This window comes from Hemitrygon akajei, chromosome 3, assembly GCF_048418815.1.
Source record: "Hemitrygon akajei chromosome 3, sHemAka1.3, whole genome shotgun sequence".
Lineage (NCBI taxonomy): Eukaryota > Metazoa > Chordata > Chondrichthyes > Myliobatiformes > Dasyatidae > Hemitrygon > Hemitrygon akajei.
This window is the reverse complement of record NC_133126.1, coordinates 197,814,397-197,832,132: the sequence shown is the minus strand read 5'-3', so window position 1 is coordinate 197,832,132 and position 17,736 is coordinate 197,814,397. Positions and strand designations below refer to the sequence as shown.

The window sequence follows — 17,736 nt, the reverse complement described above, 5'->3', positions numbered from 1 at the left end:
AATAGTGGGAAGTACAGTGCCCATACCCGGCAGTGATGGAGCCAGTCAGGATGCTCTCAATTGTGGCCCTACAGAAAGTTCTTAGAATCTGGGGCCCCATACCAAACTTCTTCAACTGTCTGAGGGAGAGGTTGTTTTCTTGACACCCCTGTGTCAGGGTGATAAGATTATAGGAGGCATAGATAGAGTAGACAGGGAGTATCTGTATCCTCAGCTTGAAATAACTAATACCAGAGGGCATGACAGGGGATAGGTTCAAAGGGGCAAGGTTATACTCAGAGAGTGGTGGGTGCCTGGAATGTGCTGCTTGGTATGGTGGTGGAGCCAAATACATTAGAGGCTTTTAAGTTTGGATAGGCACATGAATATAAAGAAGATGGAGGGACATGGACATGATGCAGGTTTAGTGTTTGGGTGTTTTTAACTTGCTTTTTAGCTGGTTCAGCACAACAATGTGGGCCGAATGGCCTGTTCCTGTGCTGTACTGTTCTCTGTCTCTGTAAGAAAGATTTCCAGCACCTGCAGTCGATCTTTTGTCTTCAGTTTATGGGGACAGCCCCACCCCATTTCCAACTCTGGGCTTGGAAAATTCCACCCAATGCATTCCAGGCACACAGCAGAGAATATTCCAATGTCCTGGTCACACCCAGAATATACAGGGGATTGGTTTATTCACCTATGGTTCCATGGCCTCCTGCGTGGTCTTCTTCATAAAGTGATATCTCAAGAAGGTGGTATGCATTACAGACGACCCTCACCTGCTGGGACTCATAACTACTATTGGTACAGGAGCCAGAAGACCCACACTCAACATTTTAAGAGCAGTTTCTTCTTCACTGCCATCAGATTTCTGAGTGGGCAATGAACCGATGAACATTACCTCACTATTTTCTTCCCTTTTTGTACCACATACTTTACATATATGTTTATTATTCTAACTTATCATTATATTTATATATTAATTACACCCTACTGCTTTAGAAGAAAACACTTTTCATGATCTATGTCAGTGATAATAAACCCGATTTTGATTCGGATTAACTCTATTCAGATGGAGTGATTTAAATCCAGGAACTCCCAGTCTGCTGCCCCCAGGAGACACAAGAGATTCGGTGGATACTAGAAGTCTCGAGCAACAAACTCAAAGTACTGGAGGAACTCAACAAGGCATGGAAAAGAGTCACTGTTCCCTTTAATCTGAGTGGGCACGCGGCTGCGCAGTAACGGAAATGCTCCCTTGCACACAGCCTTTGTTGCCACGCAGCTGGAATTGGACACAGCTAGGAGAAGTTCACAAAATGTGAAAGATTTTCTTTGTATTTCATTATACCCTTCAGTTAATAAACAAAATCAAAAATTGTCAGTTTTCATTCTAAGTATTCATAGTATGCTCATTACTAAAAGGACATTTAAAGTGCCGCGCAGCTTTTCAGGCCCCGTAAAAAATACTTGCTCAGAGCAATGGTTGGTCCGCACAGCTGTGAAAAGAATTAGAGAGAACGTTGAAAGGAATAAGCAGTCAACATTTCGAGCTAGCTCACAATTCTGCTTTCTTTTTGCAGTATCTGTTCAGGGGCAATATCTTTCTTTTTGCACTCTTTATTTATTTTTTAATATATTGCAACCTACAGCAATATTTATGTCTTGCCACAAAACACCAGATTTCACGACGTGTGTCAGTGATAAGAAGCCTGATTTTGTACCATTACACTGGGGCCCAACACAAACTGAGGAACAGCACCTCGTCTTTTGTCTGAGCACATGGCAGCCCTCTGGACTCAACAGGTAACTTGATTTCTCAATATTTCAGTAATCCATCTTTAATTAAAGGAGATTTAAAGATTTTAAAGGTCAGCTTTACTTGTCACGTGTACATTGCCATGTTGGAACATACAGTGAAATGCTTTGTTTTGCGTCAGCGTTCCAACACAGTCCGATATTGCGCTGGGGCAGCCCGCGAGGGTCACCATGCTTCTGCCGCTAACGGTGGTGTATAGGGTGCCGCAGTAGTGTAGCAGTGAGCATTATGCTATTACAACTCGGGGCGCCGGGGTTTGGAGTTCAACTCCTTCCCACGGGTTTCCTCTCACAGCCCAGAAATGCACCAGCTAGTGGGTTAATTGGTCAGTGTAAATTGTCCTGTGATTAGGCTAGGGTTAAATAGGTAGTTTGCTGGGCGGTGTGGCTCATTGGACCAGAATGACCTATTCCGCACTGTTATCTCCAAACAAATAGCATACCCACAACTTACTAACCTTCACTCGTACGTCTTTGAAATGTGGGAGGACCCAGAGCACCCGGAGGAAACCCATTCAGCCATGGGGAGAACATACAAACTCCAACAGAAAAACAGGGTGAAATGAACGCCGACCACCGTCCCTGTAAAGCATTATGCTGCCTGCTACGCTACTGCACTTGTTTGTTCTTGATCCTCTCAGAATGGAGGATATTCTTAGACCCCATTGTCACGGCTACAGTGTGTACTGCAAACCTTCAACCAACAAGGGCATGGTACATGGAACACCGCCATAGATTCCCCTCCATGTTCAACAGCACCTGGACTTGGAAAGGAGCAGATCGGGCCCAATGAGTCTGCTCCACCATTCAGTCACGTCTGAGATACTTGCCCATTCTCCTGCCTTCTCCCCATAACATTTGACACAATTACTAATCAAGAAACTGTCAACTTCCGCTTTACGTATGCCCAATGATTTGGCCTTCACAGCCATTTGTTGTGAATTAATTCCACAAATTCATTACCCTCTGGTGAAAGACATCCCTCCTCATCTCCAACACGAGGGATTCTATGGCTGCTGGAAGTTCACAAGATGCTGGTCTCTATGGATGGGCTGCAAAACAAAGCTTTTCACTGTACCTCAGTACATGTGACAATAATAAACCAATTTACTAACAGCTCTGAGAAAAAAACTCATCTCAATCTTCTATTGTAAACACGTTATTTATAAACGGTTCTGCATCCAATCCACATCCACCCTGTTCAAGAACAGGGTTTTAAACAAGTCACGTCCCATTTTTCTCAAATCCATTGGGTACAACCCCAACATGCCCCCTGACCTGCTGAGCCCCTTCAGTGTTTTGTGTGCATTATTCCTCATCCCTGTTCTAAAGGGAAGTCCTTGTATTCTGAGGCTGTGCCCTCTGATCCTAGACTCTTCTCCTATTGGAAACATTCTCCCCAAATCCACTCTATGAGGCCTTTCAATGTTCGATGGGTTCCTCCCTCTTTCTTCTCAACTCTGGCAAGTACAGGCCCAGAGCCAGCAAACGCTCCTTATACATTAACCCCTTCATTCCCGGGATCATTCTTGTGAACCTCTTCTGGACCGTCTCCAATGCCAGCACATCTTTTCTTAGATAAGGGGCCCAAAATCGCTCACAGTACTCCCAAGTGAGGTCTGACCAATGTTTTATAAAGCCTCAGCATTACATCCTTGCTTTTATATTCTGTCCTTTTGAATTGAATGTTAATATTGCATTTGCCTTCCTGGCCACTGATTCAACCTGCAAGTTGACCTTCAGGAAATCCTGCTGGAGCAGTCCAAGATCCCCTGCACCTATTTTAAGATGGTTGGAGGAAAGGATGGTGGCGGGAATTGATATCAGAGGAAGGCTTTTTTTTACAGTTTGTATATACAGAGAGTGGTTGGTGCCAGGGCTGGTGGCAGTGGCAGATGGCAGTTACATTAGGGACATTTAAGGGACTCTAAGATTGGAATACAGATGAAAGAAACATGGATGCCCATGTGGGAGGTAAGGGTTAGGTTGGACTCAGAGTAGGTTAAAGCATCACTACAATAATTTGGGCTGATGGGGGCTGCACTGTGGTGTAATGTTCTATGAGAATTAGGCATTTTTTCACATGCAGCGAGGGGTGGGTGTGGGCAGGGGAAGTGGTGGAAGCAGATACCTTTGAGGCATTTAGACAAGCTGGGAATGGAGTGATTCAAAAGGCATGGTGCCAATGATCCAGGTTCGGTTCCCGCCACTGTCTATAAGGAGTTTGTATGTTCTTCCTGCAACGGTGTGGGTTTCCTCCCTCAGTCCAAAAAATGAATTGGTGACATGAGTGTCATTGGGTAGTGCAGACTCGCTGGACCAGAGGGGTCTGCTACTCTGTTGTATTTCTATATAAAAATAAATGATATAAATCATGTGCAGGGAGGCGGGAGGCTTTGTACTCGGTACTGTCTGAATTTCTGAATGGACATTGAACCCATGAACGCTAAATTAGGCCATTCTGCCCATCGAGTCCATTCTATCATGGGTGATTTGATATCTCTCTGAACCCCATTCTCCTGCCTTCCTCCTGATCCCTTTCACACTTTTACTAATTTGGAACCTATCAACCTCCGCTTTATGTATACGCAATGTCTTGACCTCAACAGCCGACTATGACAATGAATTCCACAGATTCACCACTCTCTGGCTGAAGGAATTCCCCCTCATCTCCGTTCTAAATGGACGTCCTTATATTCTGTGCCCTCTAGTCCTAAACTCTCCTAGGAAGCATCCTGTCCACGTCCACTCTGTCTAAGGCCTTTCAAGGGTATCTCATGGAAGACCTTCAGGGCAATGGCCACATCCGCGATCCTAACGCCTGCAAGTGCCAACTGATATCCTGGGTGGCCGGGGCTGCCCCCAGGATTTGCCATCACCCCACTCCCCTCCGGCCCGGGAACGGAGCAACGCTTCACGTTGCTTGGCGTGGGGAGGTGCTGAGAGCGCGAATTCCCCTTCCCTCTGCACGGCGGTGCGGGCTGGCAATCTGTCGAGCCCGCAGCCCTGGCACCGAGCGGCAGGCGAGGAGGCGGCGGTGCCAGCTGGCAGCCCGGCCCGTGACGGTGACGGGCGGCGGCTACCGCTCCCCTCGCCGTCTGATTGGGGCTCGGGGTCGCCGCTGGCAGCCGCTGGGCGGAGCGCTGGGCCTGGTCTGCGGTGGAAGGGGGGGGGGGGCGAGAGCGAAGGATACAAAGTATCAGGCCGGAGAAAGGAGGCACTCGGCAGTGAGGGGGTGAAAAGGGGGGAAATCACTTCCAAAGTGCCGGCATATCGGCGACAGGGGCCACAAAGTATCGACTGATTGGCGACAGGGGATACGAAGTCGCGACTGGTCGACAGGAGGGGATACAAAGTATCGGCTGGTCGGCGCCAGGAGATATAAAGTGTCGGTCGGGGAAGCGAGCGCGATCGGCGGCTCGGAGATACAACGTATCGAGAGGCAGTTGGATTCGGAAGGTGGGCCCGACGGCAGGGGGAGATTGCAGGGCGGCCTCTCCGAGGCCCGGAGCCCGAGCTCCAGGGGCGACCATGGGTGAGACCAAGATCATCTACCACATCGACGATCAGGAGACGCCGTACCTGGTGAAGCTGCCGCTGGCCGCCGAGCGCGTCACCCTGGCCGACTTCAAGCAGGTGCTGAACAAGCCCAACTACAAGTTCTTCTTCAAATCCATGGACCAGGACTTCGGGTGAGAGCCGGGGCCGTCGGCGGGGGGAGCTGGGGTAAGGGGAGGGGAGAGCTAGAACGGGAATCTGGGGAGAGGGAGAGCCGGGGGAGGAGGAGGGAGAATTGGGGGCGGGGGGGGGAGGGAGAGAGGGCCCAGAGCGGAGAGATGGGTTCCAGGGGGAAGGGAGATCGGGGGTGGAAAGAGGGAGCTGAGAGACAGTGTATCCCGGGAGAGGGGAAAACCCGGAGAGAACTGGGCCAGGGAGGACGGCTGGGGAAAGGCGAGGAGGGAGATGAAGCAGAGAGAGACGAGGGGAAGGAGAGGTTGAAGCGGGGGAAAGGAAAGGGAAAGATGTGTGGCAGAAAGTGGGCGAAGAGGAAGATTTGGGATAGGAAGAGAAGATGGTAGTGAAGGGAGCTGGAGCCGGGGAGAGAGGGGAATCCAGCCTCAGCCCCAAGGCCTGCTGTTATTCTAATGCCCAGGCACTGATTGTGGCCCTCAGGCCGGGCGTTGTCTCTGAAGCCGGGGGGTTTGGAGTTGACATTACAGCCGGCTAGTGCTCAGGGATTGGGTCTGTTGTCAGTGCCCGGGGCTGGGACGATCTCCGGGACGGATGAGTGACCGGCCGACGCCCGCTCCCCTCTCCTTCCCACTCATTTTATTTTCCCTTCTCCCGTTGCTTCAACCCAGGGCCCGGGGGCGAGGACCGGCTGCGGGCTAGGCTGAGTTGGGCCAAGATCATCCTCGCTCCAGGCTGACACCTTCCTAGGGCCATGTCTCTTCATGTCCCGCGACTGGAGTCGGTTGCATGGGCTGAGACAGAGCCCTTGGCCCGGGGCCGGAGGGAAGAGGAGAGGTGTGTGGGTTGGGGAAGAGTCCGCGGGACCTAAGCCCCCATCATCACAGGAAAATGGCGGAGCTTCTTTTGTGTGGGACTGTTTTGCCGAGAGTCCGGCGTATTGTAACGGGGCAGAGGGTATTCCCGGCGGCCGGGAGCTGGGCCTTCCCCGGATAGGAGATCCAGGTAGTCCCGTCTCTGCGGTCTGGGGAAAGCCAGCAGCTGGAGCCTGGGGCACCGTCTCTAGACTGACAGCTCGGGAGCTGCCATTCTGGAAGAAGCGGCAGCCGCCGTTTCAGTGAAACACCGGGTCTGGGGGAAGGTAGCGGGCGTGAACCTTTCACCCGGTGCAAAGTCTGCTGGCGAACCCAGACGGGGGAGGCAATAAATGAACTCCCAGCAGAGGCAAAGCTGACACACACAAAGTGCTGGAGGAACTCAGCAGGTCAGGCAGCGTCTATGGAGCAGAATAAAGAGTCCATGTTTCGGGCTGAAACCCTTCATCAGGCAAACTTAGGGTTGTTTTAGAGAATTCAGGTGGGTGGGGAGGCAACTGAGCCGAATTAGAGCGACAATCTACTGGAGGAACCCATTGGGTCGAAACGCTGCGTCTAACCTTAGGACAATTCCTCTCACAGACGCTGCTCGACCCTCCAGCAGATTGTGCGCTGCTCCAGATTCCACCATCTCAAACAATCTGCTGGAGGTATTGATGCAGCGTTTCCAACCCGAAACGTCGATGGTTCTTATCCCCACCACTACAGAGGCTGCCCAACCCACTGAGTTCCTCTGGCAGTTCGGTTTTAGTTCAGCATCTGTGCCCGGGCAGGCTCAGCGGGTCAGGCGGTCCTGTGACCGGAAATAGCCAGGCCCTCTTTAGAGTTTGTATCAGAGAAGCACAGAAATCTGACAATAAACGATAATTGGTTTATTATTGTCACATGTACTGAGATACAATGGAGAGTGTTGTGTTGACAGGTAATTGAATGTATCAGTACATTGAGGTCGGATAAAAGGAAAAGCTGTGACATAAGATATGGGAGCCAAATTCATCAACCTTTGCATTTTGTTCTTAAGCCAGTGATTTTCTAATGTGGACAAATGTTTTTGTACACACACAATGATGCATCCTATCCAGATGCATTGAGGCTTGGTATGGCAACTGGTGTGTTGCTGATTGCAAGAAACTGCGGCGAGTTGGAAGACAAATTTTATTGTCGTAGGTACAAGTCCATGTGAGCACAGGTGCAGTAGCATCACGGGCACCTAGCACTCACAGGAAAAACTTAAATCAAGACTTAGGAGCAGAATTAGGCCATTCGCACCATGCAGTCTGTTCCTCATTCAATTATTATCCCTCTCAACCCCATTCTCCTGCCTGCCCCCCATAACCTTTGACACCCTGACTAATCCAGAACCTATCAACCTCTGCTTTAAATATACCCAATGACCATCTGTGGCAATGAATTCCACAGATTCCCCACTCTCTGCCTGAAGAAATTGCTCCTCATCTCTGTTCGAAAGGGACGTCCTTTCATTCTGAGGCCGTGCCCTCTGGCTCCAGACTCTTCCACTATAGGAAGTTAAGTAAATTGCACTTTTTTTAAAAACAGAAAACATAGTTAGAGCGGATAAGTCCATCTGAGTGCAAAGTAGTCCTAGTGTCGCTAAACTCCAGTGATTAGTGTTGTGCTGGTTGGTTCAGGAACCAAATGTTGAAGGGTAGTAGCTGTTGTTGAACCTGGTGGTGTGGAACTCCAAGCTTCTGTACTTCCTGCCTGTTGGTAGCTGTGGGAAGGTGGCACGCAGTGCACCCTCTAATCCTTTTTACAGCTGTGGACCAACCATTGCTCTGAGCAGGAAATTTTTGCACAGCCTGGAAACTGTGTGGCACTTTGTGTTTTTTTTTAATACTAGGCATACTATGAATATTTAAAATGAAAATGGTAAAATGATGCAGTTTTGATTTTATTTCTTAAAGGGTATAATGAAGTACAACAAAGTAAATCTTGTATGTTTCATAAGCTTTTTTTCATCTGCCTTTATTCCAGTCTGGGGGGATTCAAGGCTGTTGTGTGGGAGCATGTCACTTACTGGGCAGCCGTGCACCCTCACAGCCCAGAGGGAACAGTGATGGCACGGCCCAGAGGGTGGGGATCTTTGACAATGGATGTTGTCTTCTTGAGGCAATGCCTCCTGTAGATGCCCGTGATGTAATGCGCTGAGTCTGCAGCTTCGCACATTCCTGGGCACTGGAATTGCCGTACCAGACCACGATGCAACCTGTCAGGACACTTCCAACTCTGTATCTGTAGAAGTTTGTTCAGTGACAAGCTGAACCTCCTAAGAAAAGTAAAGATGCTGGCTTACCCTCCTTGCGAGTGGTGGACACACCCACCTGCACGGACTCTGTCCACACTCCCTGTCGCCTCAGTAAAGCAGCTACTCTTATTCGAAGACCCTTCCACCCTGGACATTTTCTCTTCCACCCTCTGTCATCAGGCAGAAGATATAAAAGCCTGAAACACATACCACCAGGCTCAAGGATATCTTCTGTCCTGCTGTTATAGGACTATTGGATGGCCCCCTAATACGACAAGATAGATCCTTGACATCACAATCTACCTCATTGTGATGTTGCCCCTTATGTCTGCCTGCACTGCTCTGTAACACTTTATTGTTACAGTTGGAGATTTCTGTTATTGTTGATACCTGTTGCTGACCACATTACTCAGCAGGCCGTCTGATAACACTGTCGGCAGTGAATGGGTAGAGTGGTGAGGTGGAGTTGGGTGTTTTATGGCAAATGTTGCAGAGTTTTCCAGTGTTGTAGAAGGGTGGGGTGTAGCTGGGAAACAAGAGTGGTGTGTGTGAGGGGGGGGGGGGGGGAGTACCCACTTGGTGGGAGGCATTGCCAGAGGTGTAGGAGGCAAAGACATTGGTGACACTTCTGATACCAACTAGTTGGTTCAGGGTGCAGAGCAGATTTGAGGGTCTCATTGGGTGCCTCCTGCTCCTTTCTTATGATGGAGCCGGACACATCCAGATCAACCAGATAATAAAAGCAGAAAAAAATTGGGTTGAAAAAGACTTTTTTTTCCCCAGCTCTTCAGAACATGAGTTTTAGAGTCTTGAAACTGAGTCCATAAGTTGGCTTCAGTGATCACTTGAGTGTTCCGAGGGAAGTTATCCATGCTGGTTCAGGAGTTTGATGGTTGAATTGTAATAACTATTTCTGAAACTGGTGGTTTCTTCTGCCTGATGGCAGCAGCGGGAAGAGAGATGGTCTGGATGGTGGGTCTTTGATGATGGATGCTGCTTTTCTGCTGCAGCGTTCTTTGTAGTTGTGCTCAGTAGTGGGGAGGGCTTTCCCTGTGATGGACTGGGCTGTCATGCCCTTTTCTACTCTTGGACCCTGGTGTTTCCATACCATAACTTATTTACTTTGAGCCACGACACCTAACAACCCCTGATATAACCTAGCCTAATCACGGGACAATTTACAATGACCAATTAACCTAACAACCAGTACATCTTTGGACTGTGGGAGGAAACCGGAGCACCTGGAGGAAACCCACATGGTCACAGGGAGAACGTACAAACTCCTTACATGCAGTGGTGGGAATTGAACCCGGGTCACCGCCTGTACTATAAAGTGTTGTGCTAACCACTATGCTACTGTGCTGTCCATTAACTATGTTAATGCAGCATAGAAAGTGGCCCTTCAGCCCAACTTGTCTGTGCTGACCATAGTTGTTGTTTGCATTGCTCATTCTATGTCCCTGTCAACTCCCCCTACACAGGGACTTATTCCAAATGTCATTTTAATGTGATTATTCAGCTTCCCTGAATCTAAGAGAGGAAATGCATCACCAGGATGTCTGCTGATCTTTGTGTCAGGTTGGCTGAGTTGGTAAAAGTGTCACACTGATAACCTGAATTTGCAGTCACGCATTCTAATCCAGATACACACTTCCAGAATTAGTCTCTTGAGTCTGCAGGCTGTAGAGCTCCATGACTTTTGGCCATGACAGAATGGTGCAGTAAATAAATAATCACAATTCAGAAGTAATGGGTGGACCGTAGAAGACAATAAATTGCATCGGGGGTGTGCTGTTGTAATTAGTACACAGCCTGTGTGGACAGATTTGTTCTGCGTACAAGAAATGTCCCTGACTTTGAATCGACATAACACCTTGCGCATAAAACCTGCACTCAGAAACCACTTCATTAGGTATATCCTTTACCAAATAAAGTGGCCACTGAATGCGTGTTCATGGTCTTCTGCTGCTGTAGCCCATCCACTTCAAGATTCGACATGCTCTTCTCCACACCACTGTTGTAATGTGTGGTTATTTGAGTTACTGTCACCTTCCGGTCAGTGTGAACCAGTCTGGCCGTTCTCCTCCAACCTCTCTCATTAATGAGGTGTTTTTGGACACCGAGCTGCCACACACCGTATGATTATTTTATTTTTTATTTATTTTTGCATGTTCTCTGTAAACCTTAGAGACTGTTGTGCATGAAAATCCCAGAAGGTCAGTCGTTTCTCTGAGATACTCAAACTACCCCATCTGGCACCAGTAATCATTCCACAGCCAAAGTCATTTAGATCACACTTCATCCCCATTCTGATGCTTAATCTGAACAACGACTGAACCTCTTGACTATGTCTGCAGGCTTTTATACACTGAGTAGCTGCCACCTGATTGGCTAATTTGCATTAACAAGCAGGTGTATTTAATAAAGTTGCCACAGTACAGCAGAGGAAAAGGCCCTTTGACCTACGATGTGGTGCCAAGCTAATTAAACGTAATTTAATGCCCAATTAAACTAATCCCTTTGCTTACACAATGTCCGTGCCCCTCTGCACATTGATGTGCCTGTCTAAGAACACGTATCGTATTTGCATCTGGCAACACCCCTGGCTGCACACACGACCCTTGGAACACACATTTGCTTTTAACTTAACAATCCTTCAACCAAAGTGCGGTATTCAATATTTCAACCCTAGGAGCAAAATACTGACTCTCTGTGTCTCTCGTGATCTTGCAAACTTTGATCAGATCTCTCTTCGTTCTCTGCCAGTTCATAAAACCAGTTTATAGAACCTAGAAGTTCAAAATAAATTTATTATCAGAGTATGTAAATATCACTATATACAACCTTGAGATTCATTTTCTTGCGGGCATTCAAAGAACACAGAACTACAATAGAATCAATGGAAAACTACACACATATGCAGCCAATGTGCAAATAAAAAAAGTAATAATAATCAATAAAGACCGTGGGTGTCTTGGTAGCGTAGTGTTTAGTGCGACGCTGTTACCACTTGGGACGTTCCAGAGTTCAATTTCAGCGCCATTCTGTAAGGAGTCTGTGAATGACCTCTCCGTGGAATGTGTGGGGTTTTTCTGGGTGCTACAGTCACTTCCCACAGTCCAAAGGCGTATCGGTTAGCTTAATTGGTCATTGTAAATTGTCCTTTGATTTGGTTAGGGTTAATCAGGGTTTGCTGGGTTGCTGGGTGGGCGTGGCTTGAAGGGCCAGAATAGCCGGTTACGCGCTGTATTGCTAAGTAAAATAAATACACCAGTTGTAGAGTTCTTGAAAGTGAGTCCACAGGTTGTGTTCAGAGATCAGTTCAGTGTTGAGGTGAGTGAAGTTATCCACACTGATTCAAGAGCCTAATTGTTGAGGGGTAATAACTGTTCTTGCACCTGGTTGTGTGCGACCTAAGGCTCCTGTACCTCCTTCCATGTGACAGCAGGTGGAAGAGAACATGGCCTCTGGATGGTGGGATGTCTCCTTGTAGGTGGGGAGGGCTTTGCACAGATCAGTACAGTGTAGAATGAGCCTGATGGCCCACGATAACACCTTGTTAGCCTTTAGCAAGATCAATCTTATTCTTTCATCCTACATAGCCCATACACTTCCATTTCTCTTTCATCCATGTTCTTATCTAAGAGTATCATAAATGCCTCTACCATCACACACTCACTACTCTCTGTGACAAAACCCTGCCTCACATCCCTCCTAACCCTGCCTCACACCCCTCCTAACCCTGCCTCACATCCCTAAGAGGATGTCCTTTGTGGAAAAATCCAAGTTTAGTAGTAGTAGGCCTCTGTTAGTCTCGATAGACCATGGATTTGCACCTTGGAAAGTTTCCAGGGCACAAGCCTGGCAAGGTAGTTTTTTTTGTGGAAGACCGGTAGTTGCCCAAGCTGCAAGTCTCCTCTCTCCACAACACCGATGTTGTCCAAGGGAAGGGCATTAGGACCCATACAGCTTGGCACCGGTGTCGTCGCAGACCAGTGTGTGGGTAAGTGCCTGCCTCAAGTACACACACGCAGCCTCAGCCAAGGCTCGAACTAGCGACCTTCAGATCACTAGATGAATGCCTTAACCACTTGGCCACACGCCAACACGAGAATCCAAGTTTATCAAAGCAACACCCACATTATGGAAAACTCTGAGCATCCTCTACATAGCACCATCCAGAGACAGAGAAGCAGTTTCAGCGACAGGTTACTATCGATGCAATGCTCCTCAGACAGGATGAAGAGGTCAATACTCCCCAATGCCATTAGGCTTTACAATTCAACCGCCAGGACTTAAGAACTTTTTAAAAGCTATTATTAATGCTTTTTGAGATAGTGATTTAGATGCATATCATATTTTTTACTGAGTTAAGTATTGTATGGTATTAGTTTTGCTACAACAAGTGTATGGGACATTGGAAAAAAAGTTGAATTTCCCCATGGGGATGAATAAAGTATCTATCTATCTATCTATCTATCTATGCAATGCTGGCGGAACCCAGAAGCCTGGCAGCATCTGTGGGAAAGAGTACGGTCAACATTTCAAGCTAAGACGCTTCGGTGGGCCTGCTGAGTGTGTTGCTTGGATTTCCAGCATCTGCAGATTTTCCTTGTTTGTGACAAGTTTATCAAAACTCTTTACCAAGGGAAGCTCATATATTAAGAAAAGAATCAAGTCTTTTGAATGGTAAAGCCCCTACAGTGAAGTACGTGGATATCTGAATATTTGCATCTGATATTGTGCAGAGCAGGAGAAATCCTGGAATATTTGTTGGGAAATGATGTGGTGTGGTGATGGCTTATGAGCCATGACAAGAGCTTTTGGAATGTTTTGGTCACTGGCACTAAATAAAATGTCTCGTTAGATTTTTTGCATGTATGTATGTATGTGTGTGTGTGTTTGTGCATGTATACTCTGCCCAAGGAAGCAGTTGAGGATAATTAATTAATTATATTTAAGATGCAGCTGGATAGGTAGATTTTTGTAGAGGACGGGAATTAGGGGCTCCTGATGATAGAGCAAGAAGAGCGCATTGGCTTGGATGGTGGGGGTCCTAGAAGATGGATATTGCCTTCTTGTGGCAGCTCTCCTCCTAGAGGTGCTCAGTGATGGGGAGGACTTTGCCTGTGATGGACTGGCCTGTATCCACCACTTTCTGCAGCCTTTTCCATTCCTGGGCATTCGTGCTTCCATACCAGGCTATGATACAATGAGTCAGTGCACTCCACACTTCTTAAAGGAAGGACGGATTGCAGAGAGTTGAGGGAGAGCGTGTTGGGGTGTGTGTGTGTGTGTGGGAAGCTGAAGGCTGGGTTGTCATTGATTCGACAATGAGAATGAGTATATGTGTTGGAAGTTCAAAACAAGGAAAGGATGACTTTATGGAAGAGAACAAGGTAGATAGGGTCATAAAAAAGTTGAATTTCCCCATGGGGATGAATAAAGTATCTATCTATCTATCTATCTAAAGAGACCTTTTGGCATATTGGGCTCCGGTATTCAGTACAGGAGTTGGGCTGTTGTGTTGAAATTATACCAGACGTTGGTGTGGCCGATTTGGAGCTTGGCGTGCTGTTCCGTTCATCTACCTACTGCTGGAGGTGGGGACAGCGTAAGCAGTGTGCGAGGAAGTGAGGTGAGCGGGCAGGAGTCCGTGCCAGGAAAAAAGCAAGCCCTAGCCGGCCGGCTCTCCCGTCCATTCTGCTCTCCAGTGGGAGTAAATTGACTACATCTGTGGCAACAAAATACTCGGCGTGAGTACAGAAACGGACAGAATCCCGGACGCCGCCATTCAGCTGTTTGTTTATGGAACATCGGACTACTGACCTCTGCTGTTCCTATTGTCTTGTTTATTATTTATTGTAATGCCTGCACTGTTCTGTGCACTTTATGCAGTCCTGGGTAGGTCTGTAGTCTAGTGTAGTTTTTGTGTTGGTTTAGGTAGTTCAGCGTAATTTTTGTATTGTTCATGTAGCACCATGGTCCTGAAAAACGTTGTCTCGTTTTTACTGTGTACTGTACCAGCAGTTATGGTCGAAATGACAATAAAAAGTGACTTGACTACTGGAAAGATATCAATAAGGTTGAAAGAGTACAGAGAATCTTTATGAGAATGTTGTTGGGACTTGAGGACCTGAGTTTTAGGGAACGGTAGAATAGGTTAGGACTTTATTCGCTAGGAATGAGGGGAAGATTTGATAGAGGTGTACAGAATTACTATGTCCTTAGATCAGGTAAATGTAAGTGTGACTAGAGGTCATGGGTTAAGGGTGAAAGGTGAAATGTCTGAAGGGAACCTGAGGGTGAACTATTTCACTCAGAGGATGGTGAGAGTGTGGAATGAGTTGACAGCGGAAGTGACAGATGCAGCGTCAATTTGAACATTTAAGAGAAATTTAGATAGGTACATGGATGGGAGGGGCATGGAGAGTCTGTGGTGCAGGTGTAGGCCAATGGAACTCGGCAGAACAATCGTTTGGCATGGACTAGATGGGGTGAAGGGCCTGTTCCTGTGCTGTATTGTTCTAGGGCTCTGTGACTCTAGGAATAAAGGTGAGGCCATGAAAAGGAATATTAAACTGATGGTACTATTAGACTGGGGGGTGCACGCTACCTGAGCCGACAGATCAGCTTGAGTACTTCATTCCTTTCGGTATCAATGCAGTGGGCTGAATGACGACATAAATACATAAATTAGTGTTGCGGTTAGCATGCCGTTATTAACCGGGGGTTGATTCCGTGCTGGGTCTGTGAGGAGTCTCTGCACGTCCTCCCCGTGGAATGTGTGGGTTTTCCCCCGGGTGATCCAGTTTCCTCCCACAGTCCAAAGATGTACCAGGTTCTAGCTGCTCATTGTAAATAGTCCTGTTAGGTTGGCGTTAATTGGGTACGTCGGGGGTTTCGGGGGTGGTATGACTTGAAGGGACAGAAGGACCTAATCCGCATTGTACCGCTAAAATAAAAAATAAACAAACAGATAAATAAATAGATAGATGCCTGATGCCTTTCCTGTGAGTTGGGACACGAGTAGAGAAGTTGTAGATGCGAAAGAATTCTGAGCTGGTGGTCATCGTCTGACACAAGGGAAGTTTCCATGAAAGAGCTTTAATGATTTAGCTTTTAATGTAGATTGAAACATAGAGTGGAGTGCGTCACTTTTATAACGACAACACATTCCGAGGATGTGCAGCGGTCAGGCCGCATCAGCGTAGCATCCCCACATCTCACCAACCTGAGCCACACGCTCATGGGGAGAAATTGCAAGCTCCTTGCAAACAGCATCAGGAAAACAATCATTAGCGCTGTAAAGCATTTGTGCTAGTGTACTGCCTTGCTTGGAGTTTTTAGTGAGACCCTGGAAGTTACCCCTCACGTAAAAATCGAGCATGTCTGTGCTTTCTGTGCATAGATCTGCTGCCTCTTCTGAATGATGCAGCAGCAAACCTCAGAAAGACCTGAGGTCGTAGAACATGACGTCAGCCCATGATGTTGTGCCAACCTTGAAATCTACTCTGAGATCAATCTAACCCTCCCTCCCACATAGAACTCCGCTTTTCTATCATCCTTTTGCCTATCTAAGGGTCTGTGAAATATCGCTAATATATCTGCCTCTTTCACCACCCATGGCAACACACTCACTACTCTGTGAAATACCCCCACCCAGGATGTTTCCTGTAGTGAGAGAGTCTAGGATCGGAGAGTACTTAATTTTCAGCACCTTCTGGTGACACCGCTCAAAAAGGCACTGGCTGTCCACTTCATCTATGCCTCTTATCATAAGACATAAAATATAGCAGCAGAATTGGGCCATTTGGTCCATCGAGTCTGCTCATCATGGCTGAATTATTTTGCCTCTCAAACTCATTCTCTTGCTTTCTGCCTGTAATCTTTGACACCCTGACTAGTCAAGAACCTTTCAACCTCTGCTTTAAATATACCCAATGACTTGGCCTCCACAGCTGACTGTGGCAATGAACTCCACAGATTCACCACCCTCTGGTTAAATAAATTCCCTCCATCCCTGTTCTAAGTGATGCATTGCCTCTCTTTGACACAGAACAGGTATCTTTCTATTGTGAGGCTGTGCCTTCTGGTCCTAGACACTCTCACTGTAGGAAGCATCTCTCCATATCCATTATTGAGATCTTTCAGTGTTTGGTAGGACATGCTGGTAGGCTTGGTAGGGCATGCGTTTCCTGAGGTGGTGGTAGAGGCAGATACATTGGGGAAATTTAAGAGTCGTTTAGATGGCCCAATGGATGTGAGGAAAAAGGAAGAGTATGGACATTGTGTAGGCAGAAGAGATTAGTTATCCATCTTATTATTTGGTTCACCACAACATTGTGGGTCAAAGGGCCTGATCCTTTACTGTACTCTTCTGTGTTGCAATGAGATCCTCCTTCATTCTTCTAAGCTCCAGTGAGTACAGGCCAGAGGCGTCAAAAGCTATCTTGTACACCTTGATCGCATCAGTCGTCTTGTACACCTCGATCAAGTTGTGCTTTATGCTGTATAAGTGCATTCAGTGATAGATCTTTGAATCGTGTGTGATATGTCTTCCCAGTAATGGAATATATTAGCAGTGATGTGACTCCTGCTTAGATGTGTAGGGCCATTTTACCCTCAGGCAGGATTACTGATCAGGGAGCAGATTGTCGTGGATATATATTCTGCAGAAATCACATAAATGTTTTATCGTATGATATGGTAACATGGGGAAAAAAGGTAATTAAAATGCAGTTTCTGGAGCTCTCTCTGCTGTTTAATTCCTTTTGGAGTGAATTGTGAATCACAGCTTTGTATCTGAGGATCTGTGTATCATGTTTCTGGTTTGTGCATCTCTCGTGTCACAGACTCCATGTACACCTGTGAATGTTGTACCGTTTAGAGTATCTTGTACACACCAACATGCTGGAGGAACTTCTGTGGAGGGAAACACACTATCGATGTTTCAAATCCCGATGAAGAGTCTCGGCCCGAAACGTCGGCTGTTCATTTTCTTTCACTGATGCTGCCTGACTTGCTGAGTTCCTGCAGGGTGTTGTACGTGTTACAGAATATCAGGATCTTCAGAATCTCCTGTGTTTGTGTCCAATGCACCTGGAT

At 47.1% G+C, this 17,736-nt stretch overlaps 1 protein-coding gene across 2 annotated transcripts in view; it reads left to right on the top strand.

Moving 5' to 3' along the window:
- Positions 1-4,745: 4,745 nt before the first annotated feature.
- Positions 4,746-17,736, top strand: part of dvl3b (dishevelled segment polarity protein 3b) — a 167,290-nt gene continuing 154,299 nt past the window's right edge. For both annotated transcript variants that reach the window (XM_073041678.1, XM_073041676.1), the window contains exon 1: positions 4,746-5,489. In XM_073041678.1, coding sequence (XP_072897779.1) covers positions 5,329-5,489 — 161 coding nt within the window. In that variant the 5' untranslated portion in view covers positions 4,746-5,328. The remainder of the gene's footprint in view (positions 5,490-17,736) is intronic.